This window comes from Nansenia antarctica (assembly GCF_963989245.1).
Source record: "Nansenia antarctica genome assembly, chromosome: 9".
Lineage (NCBI taxonomy): Eukaryota > Metazoa > Chordata > Actinopteri > Argentiniformes > Microstomatidae > Nansenia > Nansenia antarctica.
The window spans coordinates 8747865-8769455 of NC_137679.1; the positions used below are offsets into that span (position 1 = coordinate 8747865).

The 21591-nt window shown below is 42.5% G+C and overlaps 1 protein-coding gene across 1 annotated transcript in view; it reads right to left on the bottom strand.

Annotated features, from left to right (window-relative positions):
- Positions 1 to 20863, bottom strand: part of ano1b (anoctamin 1, calcium activated chloride channel b) — a gene marked incomplete at both ends in the record, with an annotated part of 54717 nt that extends 33854 nt beyond the window's left edge. Inside the window, 8 exons of the mRNA XM_080539184.1 lie at positions 470 to 524; positions 2151 to 2302; positions 2761 to 2859; positions 10107 to 10490; positions 12897 to 13017; positions 13486 to 13505; positions 18015 to 18187; positions 20803 to 20863. Coding sequence (XP_080395310.1) covers positions 470 to 524; positions 2151 to 2302; positions 2761 to 2859; positions 10107 to 10490; positions 12897 to 13017; positions 13486 to 13505; positions 18015 to 18187; positions 20803 to 20863 — 1065 coding nt within the window. The remainder of the gene's footprint in view (positions 1 to 469; positions 525 to 2150; positions 2303 to 2760; positions 2860 to 10106; positions 10491 to 12896; positions 13018 to 13485; positions 13506 to 18014; positions 18188 to 20802) is intronic.
- Between the last annotated feature and the right edge of the window lie 728 nt (positions 20864 to 21591).

A 21591-nucleotide genomic window follows, 5' to 3' on the forward strand; every position in this document is an offset into this window, starting at 1 on the left:
ATTTAAATACTATATATACACTACACTGGTGGAATGAACTGCCCACGGCTGTCAGAACTGCAGAGTCACTTCCCATCTTCCGTCGGAGACTGAAGACCCATCTCTTCAGGCTACACCTTAACTGCTGAGTTAACATCCTGAGACATTACTACCCCCAGCTCTGTGTCTCCTAAGACACCTGCTTTTCCCCTATACTATGCCTCCTAAGACTTCGGCTGCCGCCCTTGTACTGTCTCTCCAGTGCCCCCCCTGTACTGTCTCTCCAGTGCCCCCCCCCTGTACTGTCTCTCCAGTGTCTATTATTTAAGAATACGACGACTGCCCATGGCCCCTGGCCTGAGCTAGTCCTGAGCTAGTAATCCATAGCATTGACATAGCATTCTCAGGGTGCTAGTCCCTGTCACACAATCCTTCGTATATATATATATATTTTGACAGACACACACTGCATACACACTGCAACACTTACTATTGAGCTTCTTGTTTTACTGTCAAAGAAGGAGTCTCTGTCTGATAGATCGAACCTGTTAAAACCAAACACACACACACACACACACACACATAAACAAAATCAGTGTGTGAGTTGGGTACATAGGCAGGTGGTTCATACAACAGTATAGCCAGCCATACAGGTCCATTATAAAGAGAATGTCTGCTAGTGCAACTCTAGTATCAGCAGACTATAAACACCATCCCAGAGTTCTTATCACACAGAGAGGCAATGAAACCCATTTAGAGAAGATTCCTGTTCCCTGGCAGCCAGGCCAATGACCACACACACACACACACACACACACACACACACACACACACACACACACACAGACACACACACGTCTGAGATTCCAACCCTTAACTGTCTGATCGACAAGGGATTTTTTTCATAAGCATACGTATAGGCGATCAGATTATTAGATAGGAAGGGGATGGAATATCATATGGCGGATAGGCCAAGCGCTAAAAATAACCCATGTCTAATCTCTAGTGAAAATAAATCAACATTAACAACAACCCGATGCGGGGCGAAAATAACCCTATTTATAGTCTTTACTCCTTGCACAAATATGGTTGTGTGTTGTTTGAGTAAGATAAGCCGTTAAGGCTTTCTTTTTTAACATTAAACACAACATCAATTTGTGTTTATTTGACTTCTGCTTTCTGGCCTGGATCGTGTGGAAGCTGGTATGTCTTGCCTGGAAGAGCTACACTTAACGGGGGGGGGTTCCTGTTTGGCACTTTTCAGGAAATTGTTTACCCTTCTGTAATCTTGTTCATCAGATCTTCTTTCCCGATCAATAATGTAAACAGTTATGCTTCCGACAAGCCTTCTAGCAGTTAGCTATATATTTATCAATTAATCAGAGAGAAGGGGTTTGTTTTTTGCTTGTCCTCAATGTGTGTCACAAGGCATCTGCCATATGTTACATACAGTTTGCCACATGCCTCTAGTCAACTAGAAATAGATCTAATGTCCCAGAAAGAACGGGGGTTGGAGCGTCAATCCAGGGACCTTGAGGAGAAGTCTTGTACACATGCAGAGCCTGGGTTGGGCTGCTACACACATTGGTGAACCAGCATGGCATGTTCTAGCACCTGCTTTAGCACCGGTTTTCACTTGTCTCTAAAAATGAACTCTGGTACTGTCAAATGTGACACAGTCTGATCATTTGGTCCGTATGTCGGCAACCAATCGAAATGTTCGGACTTTTCTTTTGAAACACGGAACTACGTTTCAACGTTGTTGAGAATCACAACACAAACTCTCTAGTCGAGCCAAAATACTGCAAGGCAATGTATTCGGTGAGTAATCCCCACTGCTACCTAGTTAACTATAACACTACTTTAGAATTGTTAGCAGGCTCACGAAACAAGCTGTGTTAATTGACTAGCGAGTGTGTCGTTGATTTTCAACGACGCGGAAATGTATTTACATTTTTCGAAAGAAAAGTCTGACCATTTCATAGGATCCCGACACGAGGACCAAAGCATTAGAATGTGTCACAAATTAGTAGGCCTGCCAGCACAAAATAATGAATACTGCTATCTTTCCACTTCAAGCACTGTATACATGATTGTATGAGTTTTTACATTTTAGTATTTTTGTTCGGTAAATGAAACATGCACATGCAATAGAGATGTGCTTCACTTACAAGTGTTGCTTTTCTCGCGAGAAGGTGTAGGAGAGGTGCCTGATGTTGTGAGTCCTGTTCTCGTCCACGTTAGGATGGAGAGGTTCAGTCACTTTGTTTATTAACGCGTTGATCTTCTCCACCACGCCGCTGCTCTGCTTCACCTCGTACACCTGAAGAAAAACAATAACAACAACAACAACAACACACCTTTACCAGGGGTACAGTGAAACATCCCAGTAAACAAAGAGTCCAAAAGACGTCCTCAGGGAAGCCGGAATGTGGGTTCAGATTACGTCTTTCTAGGACGTCCAGATGACGTCTTTCTAGGAAGTCCAGATGACGTCTTTCTAGGACGTCCAGATGACATCTTTCTAGGAAGACGATTCTGTAGTCCATAAGACGTCCTAAAGACGTCATCTCTTTGTTTACTGGGATTACCAGAGAGGATGAGAACTGAATTTGTACTGAGATTGTCAGATATATTATAGCTTAAAGTAACTGCACTTCTGGGACTATTCCATTGGTTCCATTATACTATCACACTAAATCAAGCACAGCGTAAGTGACATGTGTGTTTGACCCAGGTCTAGACGAGATTAGCATCTGTAAAGTTTATCAGCAGACTTACCTTTTTAGTGGGCATCTTGAGCTTCATGAACTCTGCCTCTCGACAGAGGACATTCCACGGAGCGTGGATCTTCACAAAGCCCACACCTGGAGTTTTAGTCTAAGAAAATGAAAAAGAAATTAAAATCTCCTTTACAATCTTTTTGACAGAGTACGATTGTATGAGAATCTTCAGCAAATATGTCAAATAACTGTTATATCAAATGTCATATCATATGTCTGTTCCTTTGCTCGACCAGCAACAGCGGGCTACTGACTTTAAAAGGCAGAAGACATCAAGGAACTGCATGACTATCGTTGTCATTAAGTTGGCTAGGTCATACGTTATGCTGGATGACAGTTGGGTAAACAAATGTAGCTTTCCAAACATATCCCTCCTCTATAGGAAATTCAAAAACAACAATGCCTGGGAAAAAATACTTATGGCGGAGGAGGGGCGCATGGGAATCCATTAGAGGAATCCGGTACCATTCTTTGGAAACATATAATCATTACAAAACTAGTCTGAAAAGTAAACATTTGGATCTTGGAAAAAGATGAATCATGGTATTCTGTAATGAGTAAAAGAGAAAACAAGAGCATCAACATGTTAGTGGTTTTATGGTGAGTATTGTGTCTGTGCATGTGTGTGTGTGTGTGTGTGTGTGTGTGTGTGTGTGTGTGTGTGTGTACTATATGTGTGTGTGTGTGTGTGTGTGTGTGTATGTGTGTGTGTACTATATGTGTGTGTGTGTGTGTGTGTGTGTGTGTGTGTGTGTGTGCATGTCTGTGTGTGTGTGTGTGTGTGTGTGTGTGCATGTCTGTGTGTGTGTGTGTGTGTGTGTGTGTGTGTGTCTGTGCATGTCTGTGTGTGTGTGTGTGTGTGTGTGTGTGTGTGTGTACTGTATGTGTGTGTCTACACAGAATATGTGATTGCTTTAATGCTTTCCCCTCCTGGCACAGCATGAAACATCTTCTGAACGTGAAGACAATTAAGGAGAAGCGAGGAGCCAAGAAGCAGCAGCTCTCTGTCTTCCGTTTATGTGATTATACTACACAGCCCCACTGAACACCTGTGTCTCACTCTGGTTCATGAGAAGATCCACATAACAGGTACTCGGCACTCGAGTTGAGGGGGGATGAGGGGAGATGGCATCCCCCCCTGAAATAAAAACGGTCAAAATCATCCCCCTTCTAAAACTGCCACCCCCCCCCTTTCCATCCCTTATGTCATTTTATCAATGAACGTGGTATTACTGCTATTTCAACATTTAGTTTTGCACATATTGAGTAAAATACTGTGGGCGAGGGAGGGGGCACGCACACATGCAATTACATTTTTACCAAGTCACTGACACTGAAGTCACTGACGCTGTGGGGGTGCTAAAATTGTCCCCATATGATAAAATCCACCATCCCCCCTGATTTCCTTTGACAACTTGAATACTGCAGGTACTGCAACCCTGAACAACCCTGACATTGTCTCTGAACAGTCAGAACAACAACAAAAAACACTTAATTCCATTAGTACGTAATTGCAAACCAATTACTAAATAATTATGTAAAAAAAAAGCCATAGAATACCCACTGTTCCTCTGTCTCTTATACACTAACATTTCTCTCTTCTACTACTCCCCAGCACTGCTCACTGTCTCCTGAGACACCCGCCTTTCCCCTTTACTGTGTCCCCTATGACTTCTACTGCCCCCCTTGCTGTTTCTCTGTTCTACAGTGTCTATATATTAAAAAATAAATAAATCCTTCTATCACTGAGACTGCCAATGGCCCCCCGGGCCTGAGCCAGATTACTCTTCCTGCTACGACTGGTGGACTGACGATTCACTTGCTTAGTCAAATGTATTGGTTGTAAGTCGCTTTGGAATAAGGCGTCTGCTAAATGCCCAAAATGTAAATGTGAATGTCAGAGGATGTACTGTAACTGTCAAACTACAAATGTCACAGTGCTAGACAGTATATAAGAATGTTAGGGAGTGACATTTTCAGCCACTTAGAAAAGAGCAACAAACAGTATCATATAGACTGCATTCCTTCAAGTGCTCGGGGCAGCTGTCTTTAAAAAGAAGCTTGGAATGCATCAGCTGAGAGACAGCATCATACTGAATGTTGTGACGTTAGAATTATAAGGTTCTATCTCCATTTTTGTCAAAATTTAGTTTTTTACATAATCTGATCCATTAGGTGTTTATTAACGCCTGTGTGGTGTTATTTTTAAAATGTTGACATTTTTTTGTTAGTAATTCATAAAATACAAAGGTTCCATCTCACAGAACATAATGGAATGTAAAAACTTTGATGCTCAATATCTCTGAACTACCCTAAACGGAGATAGAACCTTATAATTCTAAGCTCACGATGTTCCAACCTTGACTGTACATTCTAAAGCTGTGGGTAGAAATAAAGTTGACTAAATTGAATCGAATCTGCTTGATTGATTGATTGAAAACTTTATTAGAAGATTTGCAGAAGTAGGTACATGAAAGTACATATTACATACAAGGTCAACTAACAGGATAAAAACCCAAGAAAGCCACTGGCTTATTTCAATTGGTCCCACATTGGACCTCAAACTACTAGCACAGAGTTTCCTATAAGACGTTTTAGAATATCTAGATGCTCCGATTTATCGGCCACCGATTTAAATCGGCCGATTTCACTCCAAATGACTCGATCGGTGATCGGCAAAAATGGCCGATCGCAAAACCGATTTTTTTTTTTTTTTTTTTTTTTCCTGGGGAAGACAGATAACTGAACAGAAAACATAGGAGGACGTAACAGTATGTAAACCATGAAGGCCACATTTATGATGTCTTTTATACAGCCATATCGACTGACTTGGGCTTCAGGCCCTAACTGGGTGATAGGCCAGACTTTTACTATGCCATAAAAATAGGTCTGCGTTTGCTTGGTGCCTAATGGATCAGAGCTTTTGTCTAAAAAGCAAAATATATGTAGGCTATCCAGTCAGTAGGCCTACAGTTATGTATTTTTTTAAAAATCGGTATCGGTTGATCTTGAGGGAAAAAATCGGTGATCGGTATCGGCCCCAAAAATCCAGATCGGAGCATCCCTACGGCATGTAATAAGTATTGTAATTACTCATTGTCTGTATATATATATATATGGTTTGGGGTTGGGGTTATGGCTCATGAGTATTTATGAGTTATTACATCACACAGTCATAGGATCACAGTGAAGTCAAGTGTTTCAAGTCAAGTTCCCATCACTTTTAAAGTAGCAGCCGATTCACACTCCACCACCTCCCCTTCCCACCACTGGCGACTGTCTCTGGTCTTATTGGATCCAGATGTGAGTTAGTCCCACTAAGTGTCCAATATATACAGATTAGTCTGTGTCAACAACCCTTCAATGATCTATAATACTGCGGGCGCCTGTTTTAATCAACCACTCCACATGATGAGAGGAAATGATTAAATACCTAAACATGACTCCCCCCTTCTCTCACATGATCCAAATCATAAGAGCAGATTATTCCGTATGTTTTCCTCCACAGAGAAACACAAACAATTACATGTGATAAATACAAGGGGAAAAAGAAAAAACGCTTGTTCATGGAACGGTGGCTAAAGTGCCAATTTGAATACCAAACAAAATTATCGATGTTCAAATGATCACAATGTCATCAAAATCGGTTCTTCAATGTATGATAGGTCTCTCTCTCTCTCACTCAATGAAGCAGTGGCTCCGAATTAAAACAGATACATTCGCACACATTCGCAATCCAAATTGGGTGATAGCTAGGCTAGATCTTTTCTCTCTCCCTGTCTCTCTCACGCTTATTTGAATGAAATCACTGGGACGTCACAACCTCTTCAAACGCTGCTGCGCCGGCCTCTCTCTCCGCATGTGTGAAAGTGTTTCTGGCATTGCGCGGTGAATGTTTTCTGAGTGATACTCCAGCTGGCATCGCCATGCTGTCCGTGCCAGGAATGGATTCCAAATCAGCCCCTAGACACCCTTCCCCCCACACCCTCGCCACGTCCCGTGGATCTGAGAGGTTCTAGAGCGAATTGGATAAGTATGATGAACACGGCAAGAAGTTCAACTGCCCCCCCCCCCCACATTGCTTGAACCTATCCAATCCTCGAAAATCTATAGGGATGGCTTAGGGCAGGGGTCGGCAATAGGCGGCCCGCGGGCCATTGCTGGCCCATCACCAATAATATTTGGCCCAGCAGAATATTTGGAGAATCCACTTTTTTTTTTTTTTTTTTCTTTCTTTTTTTTTTACAATATCCGACCGACAGTCCCACATATAGCGCCTATAATGTCCGAATAGAGAATCTACCTCCACCTGAATAATGCTTATTGTACTTTTATCCATGTTGAGAGTGAATGACACAGGGACAGACAATCAGGCAGCGGGGTGCACCGAAGCGCACTGACGCTGAACCCCTCATAGTGAATCATAAGTAGGTGGACAACGTGTAGTGCTGAAATAGCCGTGTGTGGTTTGAAAAAAATAACACCAGCTCAGTAAATAATTCAAACGTCATGTTTACGTATATGTGACTGCAACACACATATGAACAGTAACAAAGCAAATTCAGTTTAATATTCTGAAAAACATTGACAACAAAATCGGTGAAAAAAAGAAAAGAAAGAAAAGTAATCCGCTTATGCGAGGGGTGGTGGTGCATAGGCCTATGCTCCTGAAACGACAGAGCAAACACGCTATTAGGGATAATAATTACAATGAGCCATTCATTCAAAATATACAAAATACAATTAGGTTATTAAATACAATAACGACAGGCTTGGTACTTACTTAATGTGAAAAGTGGCATCTCCCATCGGTCAGTATTTGCTTGATATCTGGTTATATGGACGTCACTTTAATCCGCAGGCAGTTCTCAAGTTTTTTTTTGCATCAATCGATTCCTCTCGTGCGTCTTTATCACATTCATTGAGGAAAAGGACGACTCGCATGTATAGAAAGGGAACATTGTGAGCACGGAAGATGTGAGTCTCACAACGGCTTTGCGTTGATGAAACCAGGTAGGATGAACATTATAGTTCGCTGTCCATTCCTCTTTAAATGCCCTGTTTTCACCGTCAACTTTCCTCTTTACACCTTTGGAGAGTGACATGATGTTTCTCTTGCTAGTTAGCAGGTTAAATGTTTAGCTAACTTCACCCGGCAGGCAAACAACCAATCCAATAATAATGTGATCTTGTCTGGGAGGAGGGGGGAATCATTCAGAATGAAAGTATGTTAAATAATTATTAGAATAAGCTAGGCTGCGCTACATCGTCAGTCCACACATTTATTATTCAAAACTATGGAAAAGGGTGAAACTACGTTTCAACGTTGTTGAGAATCACAACACAAACTTGCTAGTCAAGCCAAAATACTGCAACGTAATGGATTGGACTGCTACCTAGTTAACTACAACACTACTTTACATTGTTACCTAGTTAACTACAACACTACTTTACATTGTTACCTAGTTAACTACAACACTACTTTACATTGTTACCTAGTTAACTACAACACTACTTTACATTGTTACCTAGTTAACTACAACACTACTTTACATTGTTACCTAGTTAACTAGAACACTACTTTACATTGTTACCTAGTTAACTAGAACACTGCTTTACATTGTTACCTAGTTAACTACAACACTACTTTACATTGTTACCTAGTTAACTACAACACTACTTTACATTGTTACCTAGTTAACTACAACACTACTTTACATTGTTACCTAGTTACCTAGAACACTACTTTACATTGTTACCTAGTTAACTACAACACTACTTTACATTGTTACCTAGTTAACTACAACACTACTTTACATTGTTAGCAGGCTCACAAAACAAGCTGTGTTAGTTGACTAGCGATGTGTACATTTTTCGAAAGAAAAGTCAAAGCATTAGAATGTGTCACATTTTTTAACAATCAATTACTTATGAATGAATGAATGGAATGAATGAATGGTCTTTATTGTCATTGCTACAGTACAGGTACCAAACAACGAAATTTAGGAGGGGTGGCTCCCCTGGTGTTAGGGAAAAAAAAAAAAAAAAAAAAAAAAAAAAGTTCGGGCCCGCCATCTAGTGGCTCAAAATTTTTTTGGCCCGAGGCCAAACCTAATTGCCGACCCCTGGCTTAGGGGGTAGGGGGTAGGGGGAAGGGTCTAGGGGCGGATTTGGAACGCAGCCCATGAGCATGTATAAGTATGATGAACACGGCAAGAAGTTAAACTGCCCCCCCCACATCGCTTGAACCTATCCAATCCTCGAAGATCTACAGTGATGGCTTAGGGGGGTAGGGGGAAGGTCTAGGGGCCGATTTGGAACTCAGCCCATGAGCATGTATAAGTACGATGAACACGGCAAGAAGTTAAACTGCCCCCCACGTTGCTTCAACCTATCCAATCCTCGAAGATCTACAGGGATGGCTAGGGGGTAGGGGGTAGGGGGAAGGGGGAAGGGTCTAGGGGCTGATTTGGAACGCAGCCCATGAGCATGTGCCTGGGCAGGGTTGAGCCTGACAGGGCTGTCCCTGGGAAAAGAGATCCCTTCTGGCAGCTGCCTTTCTGCCACCTTCAGCACTTAGTTAGGGGCACGAGATAGTCTCAGATTATCTCTCTCTCTGTCTCAGGACGTCCAGCAACGTGATTTGAAGGGTGCCTTCGTTTTCGTATGAGATTTTTTTTTTGTAGCTGATGTTTTGCTTCTGATCGATAGCTTAGGGGCGAATAAATAACAATAATTGTTTAAAAAATGCAAGGAAATAATACAGTATGTCAAACTGAAGTCGACAGTTGTCACCCATGACGACTAGACAAGCCGATCTTCTCACGTCGGAGTTGTTCTGCGATAACCCGACAGTCCAACAAACAAACCAATGACAGTGAACAGGTTAAAAGGTTACCCCCACCGACCCCCAGCCCTCTGCTAACTCACTATAGGCCGGTTTGAGCTGGTGCGGTGCCAAACTACAATGTGTCTTTTGTGTACTTGTACCACGGTGGGGGCTCCAGGCGAACAGGCTGACCTCAGCTCAAAGACAAAAATCCCCCTGATCCAACCGTCCCCCCTGGGAAACAAAGACATTGAGGTACCGGCCGTGCCGCGGTGGAATGCTCCCTCCCTAAGCTAACGCTAACCCTAACACTAGGACCTGGACAGACAGCGCTAACGCTAACACTAAGAGAAACAAACTGGATACACTGGATGGATAATACATACTGGGGCGGCGGTGGTGGGGGTTCGTTGGCTGTGTCAGACACAGAGACCCAGCGAGAGAGAGAGAGAGAGCGAGAGAGAGAGAGAGAGAGAGAGAGAGAGAAGCCCCCCCGTCCATTGCCAACAACTCACATCCTCATCCTTCTCCAGCTCCAGTCCCATATCCCTCAGGTTGCTCTCGAACTCCTCCCGGCGGAGGCGCTTGTCGTCTTCGTGGTAGTCCATGGTGTGGTCCTGTCCCGAGGCCGCCTCGGGGTCACCTCCTGTGGGAGTCGTCGGCGTGGTCGTCGTCGAGGAGGGGGCCGTCGTCGGAGGAGGGGGCCCCCGGGCGCGGGTGGTGGTGCGGCGGAGGCTCCGGGTGAAGGCGTTGTCTGTGAGGCGGGACGACTGACGGTGGGAGCTGCTGGGCTTTTTGATGTGGTAGGTGAGGATGTAGTCCACCCTCCTCTCCCCGTCCTGGAAGTACAGGCCGTGCTGGCATCGTGTGTTCTCCTCGGGGGTCAGGGAGTTCAGGAGCTGGGGAGAGAGGGGAGGGACGTGAGGCATGAGAGTGGCTGGGGACTGGATGAGCATGTAGTTGTGTGTGTGTGTTGTACGTGTGTGGTTACGCGTGTGTGTGTGTGGGGTGCGGCTTATTGCATTCGTGAGAGTGGCTAGTAGGGAGCCAGTTAGAGGGGTCAAGGTGGGGAGAGTGACCAAGCTACTCCCACACTGGGGCTTCCAGGGTAGTACTAGTTGGGTCACTTGGGGAGCTGACATAACCAACTCAGTCTTAGCTTTTTCGACTGTACTGTATGGATGGACATTCGGGAAAACAAGCCGGACAGACAATTGACGATTGTTTTCGGTTACATTTGTTGCGGTTTCATATCCGACAAAGTATTTTTGCTGCTCTGATTGTGTGTCGAAGATGAACCGAATCACTAATATCACTGACTATCCATTTTTTAAGAATGAATATACGCTGAACATATAGAATTTCACATGGAATTGCCAATAGGTAAATACAGTACATACTGTATACTGTATACTTAATTAATAACTCATTCATATTCCTTGGATTTCTTGACTATTTCTAAGAAGCTGCACTTTGATATATTCCACTAACATATTTGTGTTGTGGATTTTAAGCGGATTTATCACGTTGTCATATGAACATGTGTGATCTGGTTTCACTAGGGTCTCTTGGTGTTGACGGCCACACTAGTCGTAGATGCAGGCGTTTGACACTACGCTTGCTTGACTCTGAATGTCACTATTACTCCATTACTGACAATAAGAAGTGTGTATGTTTGATCTGCTAGTGGTGGCTGGATACAATAATATTGTATATTATCATTCTCATTAATTATGATCAGCAGTTATGGTAATTATCATTAGTATTAGTTTTACACATGAAATGTGTGTGTGTGTGTGTGTGTGTGTGTGTGCGTGTGTGCGTGCGTGTGTGCGTGCATGCGTGTGTGTGTGTGTGTGTGTGTGCGTGCGTGCGTGCGTGCGTGTGTGTGTGTACTGTAACACTACATGCTGGACATATTTTAATATCTAAACTTTTTCCCAAAAACAAAGTTGACTATGATCTTTATAAGTCTGGATCGGTCATGTCAAGCTGCTGTCCAGCCCACAGACCATATCAACATACTTCAAATCGTACGACTGTGTTATCAGTTATAATAATATTTTCGAATACTCCTGCCGACTATTTAGATTAGCACTGACCCAACTTATTTTCTATTTTTAAATCACAATATCTACAGTAAGTGGCCCGCTCCACATAATACACTCAACACAATCACTTTGACCTAATTTTAATTTCCACATTTCTACCTCACATGATGGGTGAGGATGGAGAATCTATTCCATTTCTAAACGGAACATAATCACTTTGCATGAAAGCCAGGGCGTCTTTTAGTCCCATTTCAGATGGGAAGAGTTCAGGTCCAGGTCACTACAGAACGTTGCCCTCGTTTTCACACTACTAGGCTGAAGCAAATTGCAGGTCTCTCTGTGTTGTACTGTGCTGGCCTGGTTACAGTATGTATGCATCCACCATAATTGCCGTTAACAGTACTGGAAAGGGACAATGTGAAATGAAAATATCCGAGCCAGCAACCAGAGTATGGTTTGGGTCAGCCCTGCAGTGTGAAAATCCCCTATGAGTAACATTACAAGCAGTTGGTTGTCACAGGCACAAACATGATAAGGGCTAAGGGGGCCTTGTAATGTGTCATGACTTAGTGTCATTAGCTGGTGAAGATTCACATTTCAGAGCACCCCCCTCCCCCCTCCTCACACACACACACACACACACACACACACACACACACACACACACACACACACACACACACACACACACACACACACTCTGTGATATGGCCACACATTCTGTCACACTTCTGTCTTACTGCTGCTTGTCTTGGAACTAGAAACTATAAAGGTAAAAGTATTTTATGGATATTAAATAGACAGACTTGTACGGTGTACAGTGTACAGTATAGAAATTAGACTCCATAATTATCTCTCTACAAGCTGTCAAACCAGGCCAGGCAATTCCTTTTAAGATACTTTTATATAATAGTAAAAGCTTGTGCAATGCAGAAATGAATTCAGTTGTCTCAACAAAGACTGGGTCTATTTATTTCACAAAGACAATGTAGGCCTACGCAGGTTTTCCTAAACTGTATCTTGCACGTCATGTGTCCGACAAACAGACCTCCAACTTCCGCCTAGCCTTTTTCCACACATTAAAATTTAAAAGCATAGCAAAGTAAGCCCAGAATATCTTCACTGCAACAACTGCAACAACATAACTGTATTCAGTACCAGAAACTGTGAAAAAGTACTCCCCTCTGGGCCATGGTTTAGGTCTCCTGTGGAAACTTGGGATACAAATCTAAACATTATCTCATTCCAACTCACTTGAAATTTGCCATGAAAAACCACATCCCTTAAGAAGTGCCGGGTCTTGCTGGGAGCTGCGTTCTGAGGTAGACGACTAGCCCTGGAGCTCTCCGCTGTTTCTCCAGCCATCTTCCCATCACTAGGGCGAGCGTCGCCGCTGACTGCTATTAAACAGAGCACTCCCCCCTCTCTCTCTCTCTTTCTCTCCTTCTGCTTCTCTCTCTTTCCTTCTAACTCTCTCTCTCTCTCCCTCTCTCTCTCTCTCTCTCTCTCTCTCTCTCTCTCTCTCTCTCTCTCTCTCTCTCTCTCTCTCTCTCTCCACGCAAGTGTGAACCGAGCCCAATGTCTTCCTGCAAGCAGAGCAAGCAAGCTCTCAACTTGTTACTTGAGAAGGAGTCTGAGAAGCCAAGAGCTAATATTAGACAAAACTGTAAAGCCCTTGATCTAAAATACCTTCAAGGTGCCCCCTCTTGAAGCATATCCCTAATTACATGTAAAAGAAGAAATAACTAATATATTTATAAAGAGCTGCTAATCGTGTGGCGGTTCAAGGTTAAGATGCATTACATTTCATTGTAGCGTAAACATTGGCTCGGACAACACAAACATTCCCCCTGAGAGGGTCCTCTGACAGAGAACATCTCATCACAACACAGAGATCGAGGGCCACTTAGGATGTGGCACTGAGACGGGGGGGTCATGAATAGGAGGAGAAATTAAACACTTAAGACACGACTACTCTGACTAATCTCGACATTGTAACGTTCTGTCATTGGATCAGTCAGAGGGTCAAACCCGTTAATAAACCCAAGATATTGTAGTGGTTTGATGGTTGATCAATTAGGAACGGTGACATTTTTTGTTACTGTACTGTTACATACGTTACATAATACAGATGATAGCTAACCATTGAAAAGGTGAAATTGCCCTCATGATCGTGCGATAGTGTCCCCTTCAAATCAGAATACATTAGGAAATTGAAGAGGCAAAACAAAACAACAAGATCCTGTCATTACATAACACAGATTACCCAAAAAAATAGCATCCGGGGTAGGTTTATTTTTAGCCCTAAAAAGAGTAAAAAATACACAGCAGCAGCTAGCTATCTAGCTAAACAAAACAAAAACAGAAACAGCCTTGTAAACCGCTGACCAGCGAGTCAGTCCCTGTGGGAAACATGTGTCAGTCTGAGCAGGAAGCTGGGGGGTGAAAGGTCACTTCTCACAGGGAACATAAGGATGTGGTGGACCCAGAACCCAGTAAGCAGCCTCGGGCTAAGTGCTAAAGCTAAGGGAGCCCATTTGGAGTCACACTCGTGTGATGGGTGTCCCTGCCTGAGTAAATAAGTGTCGCCCACGGGCCTTGAGGAGGTCCTCTATGGAGGGGGGGGCGCTCGCCTCAGGGATGGGAAGATGGCTGGAGTAAAAAGTGGAAGGCTCCAGGACTAACCCTCCGCATCGTAACATGGCTCCTAGCAAGACCGGGCGGGCACTTCTTAAAGGATGTGGTTTTGTCATGGCAAATTTCAAGTGAGTGGTATATGACAAAGATAACGTGTGGATTTGTATCGCACGTTTACATTCCTCGATGCTCCACTTCCTCTAAAACAACTTGTTACAAACGTGATCTGTGTTGGTTAAGTCAGCGTCAAGCTAAGTAAAACTTCTAAAGGCTTAATAAGCCTCTCATAAGATACACACCAGCTAGACCCCTACGGTCTAGTGGCACGGCACTTTTAATAGTGCCAGAGGCTAGGACAAAGAGATTTGGAGGATCAGCTTTTAGCATATATGCTCCTAGATTGTGGAACACCCTACCTGAGGGCCTGAGGTTGTCTAAAACTCAGGACATTTTTAAGCGTGACCTCAAAACCTACTTATTCAATGTCGCCTTTTGATACTAAGGGAGACATTGGACATTATAGAACTAGGATCACTAGGCCATTACACCATACTCGTGTTTTTGAGATTTGTGTTGACAGGAAAATGGACCCGGGTGCTGATGAGGCACTGTCAGCTCCAAATAGCACCTAGAGCAGTACTGGAACCGGTACAAGGGTGTACCAGGACCACCATCAGGTTGTATTGCTGTCATCTTTATTGTCCCTATTGTGTTGTTGCATCATAACTGTGCTTAAGTTTCTCTTTTGGCAGGACCTGTGACCATACTGGATGCAGAACGATGCAAATACAACACAAAATTTATGGACAGTGTGTACGCCGATAATATGCAAGGACTTTTTCCTGGATACATGGTGTACAGGTTTTTGCCCTTGCTTGCTTGCTTTGTGCCGGTGGTCCTGGCCTCCCCTGGGGGACCGCTGGGTACTGGTAAGCAAACTGGCTAGTAGTCGCTCTATTGGTAGAGGGCTGCAAGGGAATTTTTCCTGGCTACATAGTATACAGGTTTTTTACTTTTGCCTGCTCGCGGCTCTGTCAGTATTGATTGATTGATTGACTGATTGACTGAACATTTTCATTGTGTGAAGCGCATTGAGTTGCATCTTGTAAGAAATGCGCTATACAAATACAATTTGATTTGATTTGATTTGAATAAGCCTTGATAAGTCGAAAACACAAATCGTGTTTGAGAACGGTCTTACTACCTTAAATAAAGGTGACATAATATGACCTAACAGCGATCTGTAGTCCACCCCAAAGTGTTCACCACACAAAGCAACATGGAATCCAACAGATAGGTTATGAAAGTTATTGTACACGTTACTGTATCTTGTATCTGGGGAACAATTACAGGTTATGAGTGAATTGAAATATATTGGTGTTTGGCTAGACTCTAATCTTTCATTCAAGGCACATGTCCCAAAAAATCTGCAAGCGAGTCAAATTCAGCCTGGCCAACTTCCGTTTCATAAGGAACTACATGTCAACAGAGGCAGCTAAGGTATGTACATTTAATCGATCCTTACACATTTCAACTACTGTCTATCACGCTGGTCACAGGCCAATCGCACAACACCATTGTGTAAACCATTAGAGTAATTATATAAACAAACACTTAAAGTATTAGATAAGAAACCAAGGCACTTTCATCACCACTGTTCAATTCTAGAAAAATATAATACCCTGAGCTGGAACAACGTAGTAAGGTATGCAAATATATGCCTTGTTTACAAAGTCACTCATGACTTGGCTTTACCTCCACTTAGAGCGTTTGTTGGCCAGCGAGCGGGCACATCTCGCATCACGAGGGGGGTCACTAGAGGAGACTGCATTATCCCAATGAGGAAAAGTGTATTCAATCAGTCCGCCTGGTCAATTACAGGATCACGGGAGTGGAACTTAATTCCAACCCACCTCAAAGAACTGAACACCTCCAGGTCGTTCAGCCATCAGTTAAAAAAAAGGATGATTAACACACAAACCTGTCAGCACTGAAATGTTACATGTTCTATGTTTCTGTGTCATGTCAGCTTGTTCGTTGTTGTCTATGCTGAATGCTATGTCTGTACTGTGTTTCTGTGTGCTCCTGCTTGCTTGTACTGTGTTGTTACTGTATGGGCTCATCCATTTAATGACCTGTATTGTATTTAATGACTCATTAATTTCATGTACAGTATTTATACAAGTTTGTTATGTATGCTTTTACTGTGTGATGTTATTTGATCTTTTTAGGAAGCCTTTTTATAATGGCGAGGGACTAATTAGCCTTCTGGCTAAATCTGGCATATTTACATTTTCTGTATCCCAGATGTCAATATAGTTATGATCAACCCCACACAGTAAAGTGTCGACACCCTCCATCTCATACAAACTAAGTGACTGTGCAAACACAAACACAACACAATGCTCTACGCGCCCAGTGTGGAAAAGCTGGTCATTATTACCTGGCTGCAATGATTGGATTCCAACCTAAGTTGCATTCACACCTGGCCTAAAGTCCTCTCGGCATCACAAAGGAAGTTATGCTAAACCTGCAAGACAATTGTTCCGTCTCTACATAAAACCCCAAAATATCCAACACGTACTGTATCGTAGCTAGCAGACACGAGTTGACATTAGCTCAGAGGGCACAGTGCATTTTGGTGCCAAGAATAAACACAGTCATAAACTATTGTCACACTGCCAAGTGGAACAACTAATATGAAGGAGAAAATAATCTGTACATCATAACAATCATCTTGAGTTAAGTAAGAGGCTGGGGCAGACACTTGACATAGCATATTTGCGGCATACAGAAATGGACAGAACGAACTAAATGAACTGACTATAAAAGAAATAAACAATGCAGCTATTCTAGTCCATAACTTGGGAGGGCACACACACCAATTAGTCTCCAGGGGGGGTTTTCAACTGTCAACAGTGATTTTAAAAGTGCAACTCTTTGCGTCTGGATGATCGCTGCTGAGGTAGAGGCATTCGGTGTGTCCCAGGGGTAATACCCACACGTCGTCAGACACTCCCCAAACGCTCTCTGACATTCAAAGACTTCCGCTCATACACACCCAGGCACTCCTAGGTACTCCCAAAACATTTCTCCTCTTCATTTCACATCAGTATTCAGTACAATATCAAGTCTAACCATGTTGCCTACATTTCCATCTGTCGCAGACTGAACTAAGGGCTGGATTATTGGACTTCCCTTAGATTCTGTTAGTGAAGAATAGTTTATTATCCTTTCACATCGTACGCATGCATGGCACGCGATCGTCTCATCTTCTGATTTAGTCTGCAAATCCGTTCAACAAAATGTCTCTAAAGTCATTTCGTTTCGGGTCCAATTGATTTTATTAGGCTCTTAATCAGTCTACATGCTGCAACTATAATGCTGCCTGTGCTGGGCCACTTTGATATAATAATAATAATAATAATAATAATAATAATAATAATAATAATACATAGGACTTATATATCGCTTCTCTAGACACTCAAAGACGCTTTCCAAACTGAAAAGATCGAGTAGTAATAATAAAAAGAAACAAAAGATAAATAAAAGAAAGTATAGGGGTCTAACACATTTGATTACTAATCTAAAGTGTCTTTGTAGGACAATCTACTCTGTATACTGCAATTACACCTAGATTTCGGGCGGAGAAGCGGCGAACAAGCAACGCCAGTGTCCTCTCTCAACCGGCATTTTTTGAAAAGATATGCCACCAGTCATGAGCAGGTTACTTACTATTGAATCCTGTTGGATAAATCCTATGTCCTCGATACCCTTGATATTGATGATGTCCACCTCTTTCTCTTTGCCAGGGATGGAGGTCTGCCTCTGGGTTTTCTTCATGGCAGATGTCTGGTCCACCTTGCAGGTGGGATCTCCTGGACACTGCTGGGCCAAATGGGCTTTACCTGAGGAAAACAATAACGGTGACATCGGACATCCCTCTGAAAATGTCGGTTGGGTATAAAACAGATGATCAATAAGGTATAATGCGACATAAACAAAGGTACGTTATCAAATTGCACTGTACAGTATGAGCATTATATGACCAACTATGAAGTATACCCAGTGCTATCAATGTAAATGTCAAATGTGAAAAAATACTTTTGTGCAATATGACAACCCTAGTTGACTATCTGTGCAGTATAGTACAGTGGATTGTGTACATAGCCTTTATTGATGTAAACCAGCTCCTTACCTTCTTGTGATTTTATGCTTTTTCTAAAATGTGTTTTTTTCCCCCTTTCCTAACACCAGGGGAGCCACCCCTCCTAAATTTCGTTGTTTGGTACCTGTACTGTAGCAATGACAAATAAAGTCCATTCCATTCCATATAATGGTGACCGAGGTCTCTCTCTCCACCATTTGAACAGTTAATCAGCCACGAGGGGTCATTTGCCCCCTCTGAGTAAAATAAAAAGTTATATCTTTGCACTCGATCAAATTTCAGGACCCTCCTTTCATGACTTTTCCTAGATATGTCCGTTCTACCACCCCAGTATCCTTACATTTTCATAATCACATCAGGATAAGCTAATATAAAGCTATTTTGCCGTTTTTCGAAGTAGGAAGCAGGCTAATTTACAAGCGGCCAACTAGTGGTTGTTGTGTGTAAATAGCAGCATAGCATTGTAAAGAGGGGGTTTGACCCCCGAGGCGGCTCTTTTAGTAGGTAAAAAGCACAGCTGTTCTAGTATTAAGAGCAACTGGATAACAGTCTCTACTCTAACAGATCTTGTGCTCCTGAACCATTGGCCAGAGCTCAGCTTGGGGGGATCTAGAAGGATCTAGAAGTCCTCCAACCAGAGTTTCCAGTTTCAGGCCTTATGGATCAAAGTAGCCGAGGTAAGTAAATCAACCTGCAGTAACAGTTTACCTTCCCTACAGAGCAGACAGCCACGAGCCATGTGAAAACGTGAACGTGAGTAGTGGTGGTCTAGTGGATAGTGAGTTGGACTTGTGATCGGAAGGTTGTGAGTTCAAATCCCGCCTGAAGCCACACCACTACTAGTGTGCCCTTGGGTAAGGCACTTAGCCCTCAGTTATTCCAGGGGGAATGTCCCTGTAATTGGTAATTGTAAGTCGCTTTGGATAAAAGCGTCTGCTAAATGGCAAAATTATTATTATTAATTATTAATTATTACATCATATAACATACTGTATTTTGATATCAACAGCAATTGTATTTGACTAATAAGTCAGAATTCGTGACAACACATATTACTGGAAATGTAAATGTTTGCTGTGTGGTTTTAGATTTATGGTTGGATTAACGACTGTGTCAGACAGTGATGGATACCTCTACACGTGTCCACCTAATTCAGTGACATGTTTAGCTGTAATTTGGCACATGCAACACTGACAGCTGTTGTCACAACAACAGATGTGTTGTGAACCACATAGTGTGGACTATAATTAATATAATATAATATAATTCATATAAGTAATATATACTCATGAAAACATGAAAGGCAACTTGCGCCTGAAGCATGCTTAAGAGGCAAATAAAAAAAAAAAAAAAACCTCTAAGAGAGCTTTTGATCACTCTCTCCCCTTTTCTGTAATTAATGTAAAAAAAATAAAAAAAATAAAAAGCACAATAATCTGGGTAAAAGTGTGTGTGTGAGTGTGTGTTATTGTTATGAACGTTTAAAAAAAAACAAAAACGTTTTTTCTTGATCTCTCCGCTGCCCCAGAACCCAGGTCTGAGCAGGGATGACATCTGAGAGTTTGCAGCTGAGCTGTTGTTTATTTTTCAGCCTTACTGCAGTATGTGAAATGCTCTTTGGACTCTGTTGAACCTCACCCGGATGGTGCTCTTCCTCCACTCAAAAGGGAAGATGTGCGTGCATCTCCTCTAACATAAGTTACTGTCCAGCTGGTCCCCATCAAGTCCCTCTATCTATCTCTGACTCGGGGCTCACTTCTGTGCAACTTGAATTCCCTGTTAGCTTTAAACCATTGGGCTTCCATCCAGTTGTATGTTTGGCAGTTTAAATAAGCAGACCCAAGGATTAGAAGGAGTCTCCGTGGGAATCGATGTTTGAAAAAAAAAAAAAGAGTGAAAAAGAGGAGAGGAAAAAAAAAAGAACTTCCTTCAGTCTTATTTTTAGAAATGTCTCTCTGTGGAATTTGGACACACTACTTCAATTAATAGCAAGTTGACAGTATGTCAACCGACAAAGTAGTTTTCATAAAAGACACCCAAAATGGTGAGAAATCACACAACAATGTTAAATTACAGTACACATCTCGATATCTCATCTGTCAATCAGCAAATGCTGCACTGCTTTGTTTAATAATAACAGCGAAACACAGACAAGCCTTTTTTTTTCCATAATAAAAAAAGTACTTATTATTATGATGTTTCTAAGCAGCTCAAACTCTCAAATCCAAGTCTGAATGCTGGTGTTGTAAAGAGATATATCATCAAACCCAATTGTTTAAAAGTGTGTTGAAAAAGTTCCTATACTGTACCTTCAGTAAATAGGCTTAACTAATTAACTAAATAATTCACTCTTACCATTTCCTTCCATGTTGTGACTTTCTAAGCCTTTCTTTGGACTTGCCCCACTCTCATCCATGTCTTCGTGAACACATTCATTACCACAGTCTAACACCCTTATGAGCTATACTCCTCTCTTCCACCCTCCAACTGATACTCCCAACACCAAGTACAGCCCTCAAACTCAAACTAGTCCTCTCCCACAAAAACGACACACATCCCTTACACCTGCCTTTCCTGTTTCCAATACAATTGACAGAAAGCACTTTGAGTAAAACCTTTTGTTTACAATGTGATTGTAGCCTACCAATTCAACCGGTTACAGAATAACATGCAAACATGAAAACTATAGAAACTTAACCCTTTTATCAGATGCAACATTACAACATAATTTCTTTAAAAAAAGACACAGGGTGGCTATTTAGTATTTTACAATTACTGAATGTGTTAGTTAATACAATGACCACACAGACACACACACAGACAACTCATCCACAGACTATACAGTATATACAGTATGACCTTCCGAAAGGTCAGCACACACACACACACACACACACACACACACACACACACACACAGTCACACACACACACACACACACACACACACACACACACACACACACACACACACACACAGACCTGACTGACAAAAGCAGGTGAAGCTTCAGCCCACAGAGGAAAACTCCAACCGTGCCTCTCAGTCAGAACATGTTCGTCATACTGGCGGATAAGTTGATCTGACCCCCTTGAATCGGAATGGGGTTCCCCTCTCCAGCATCATTAAGCCACGGCCACACGATAG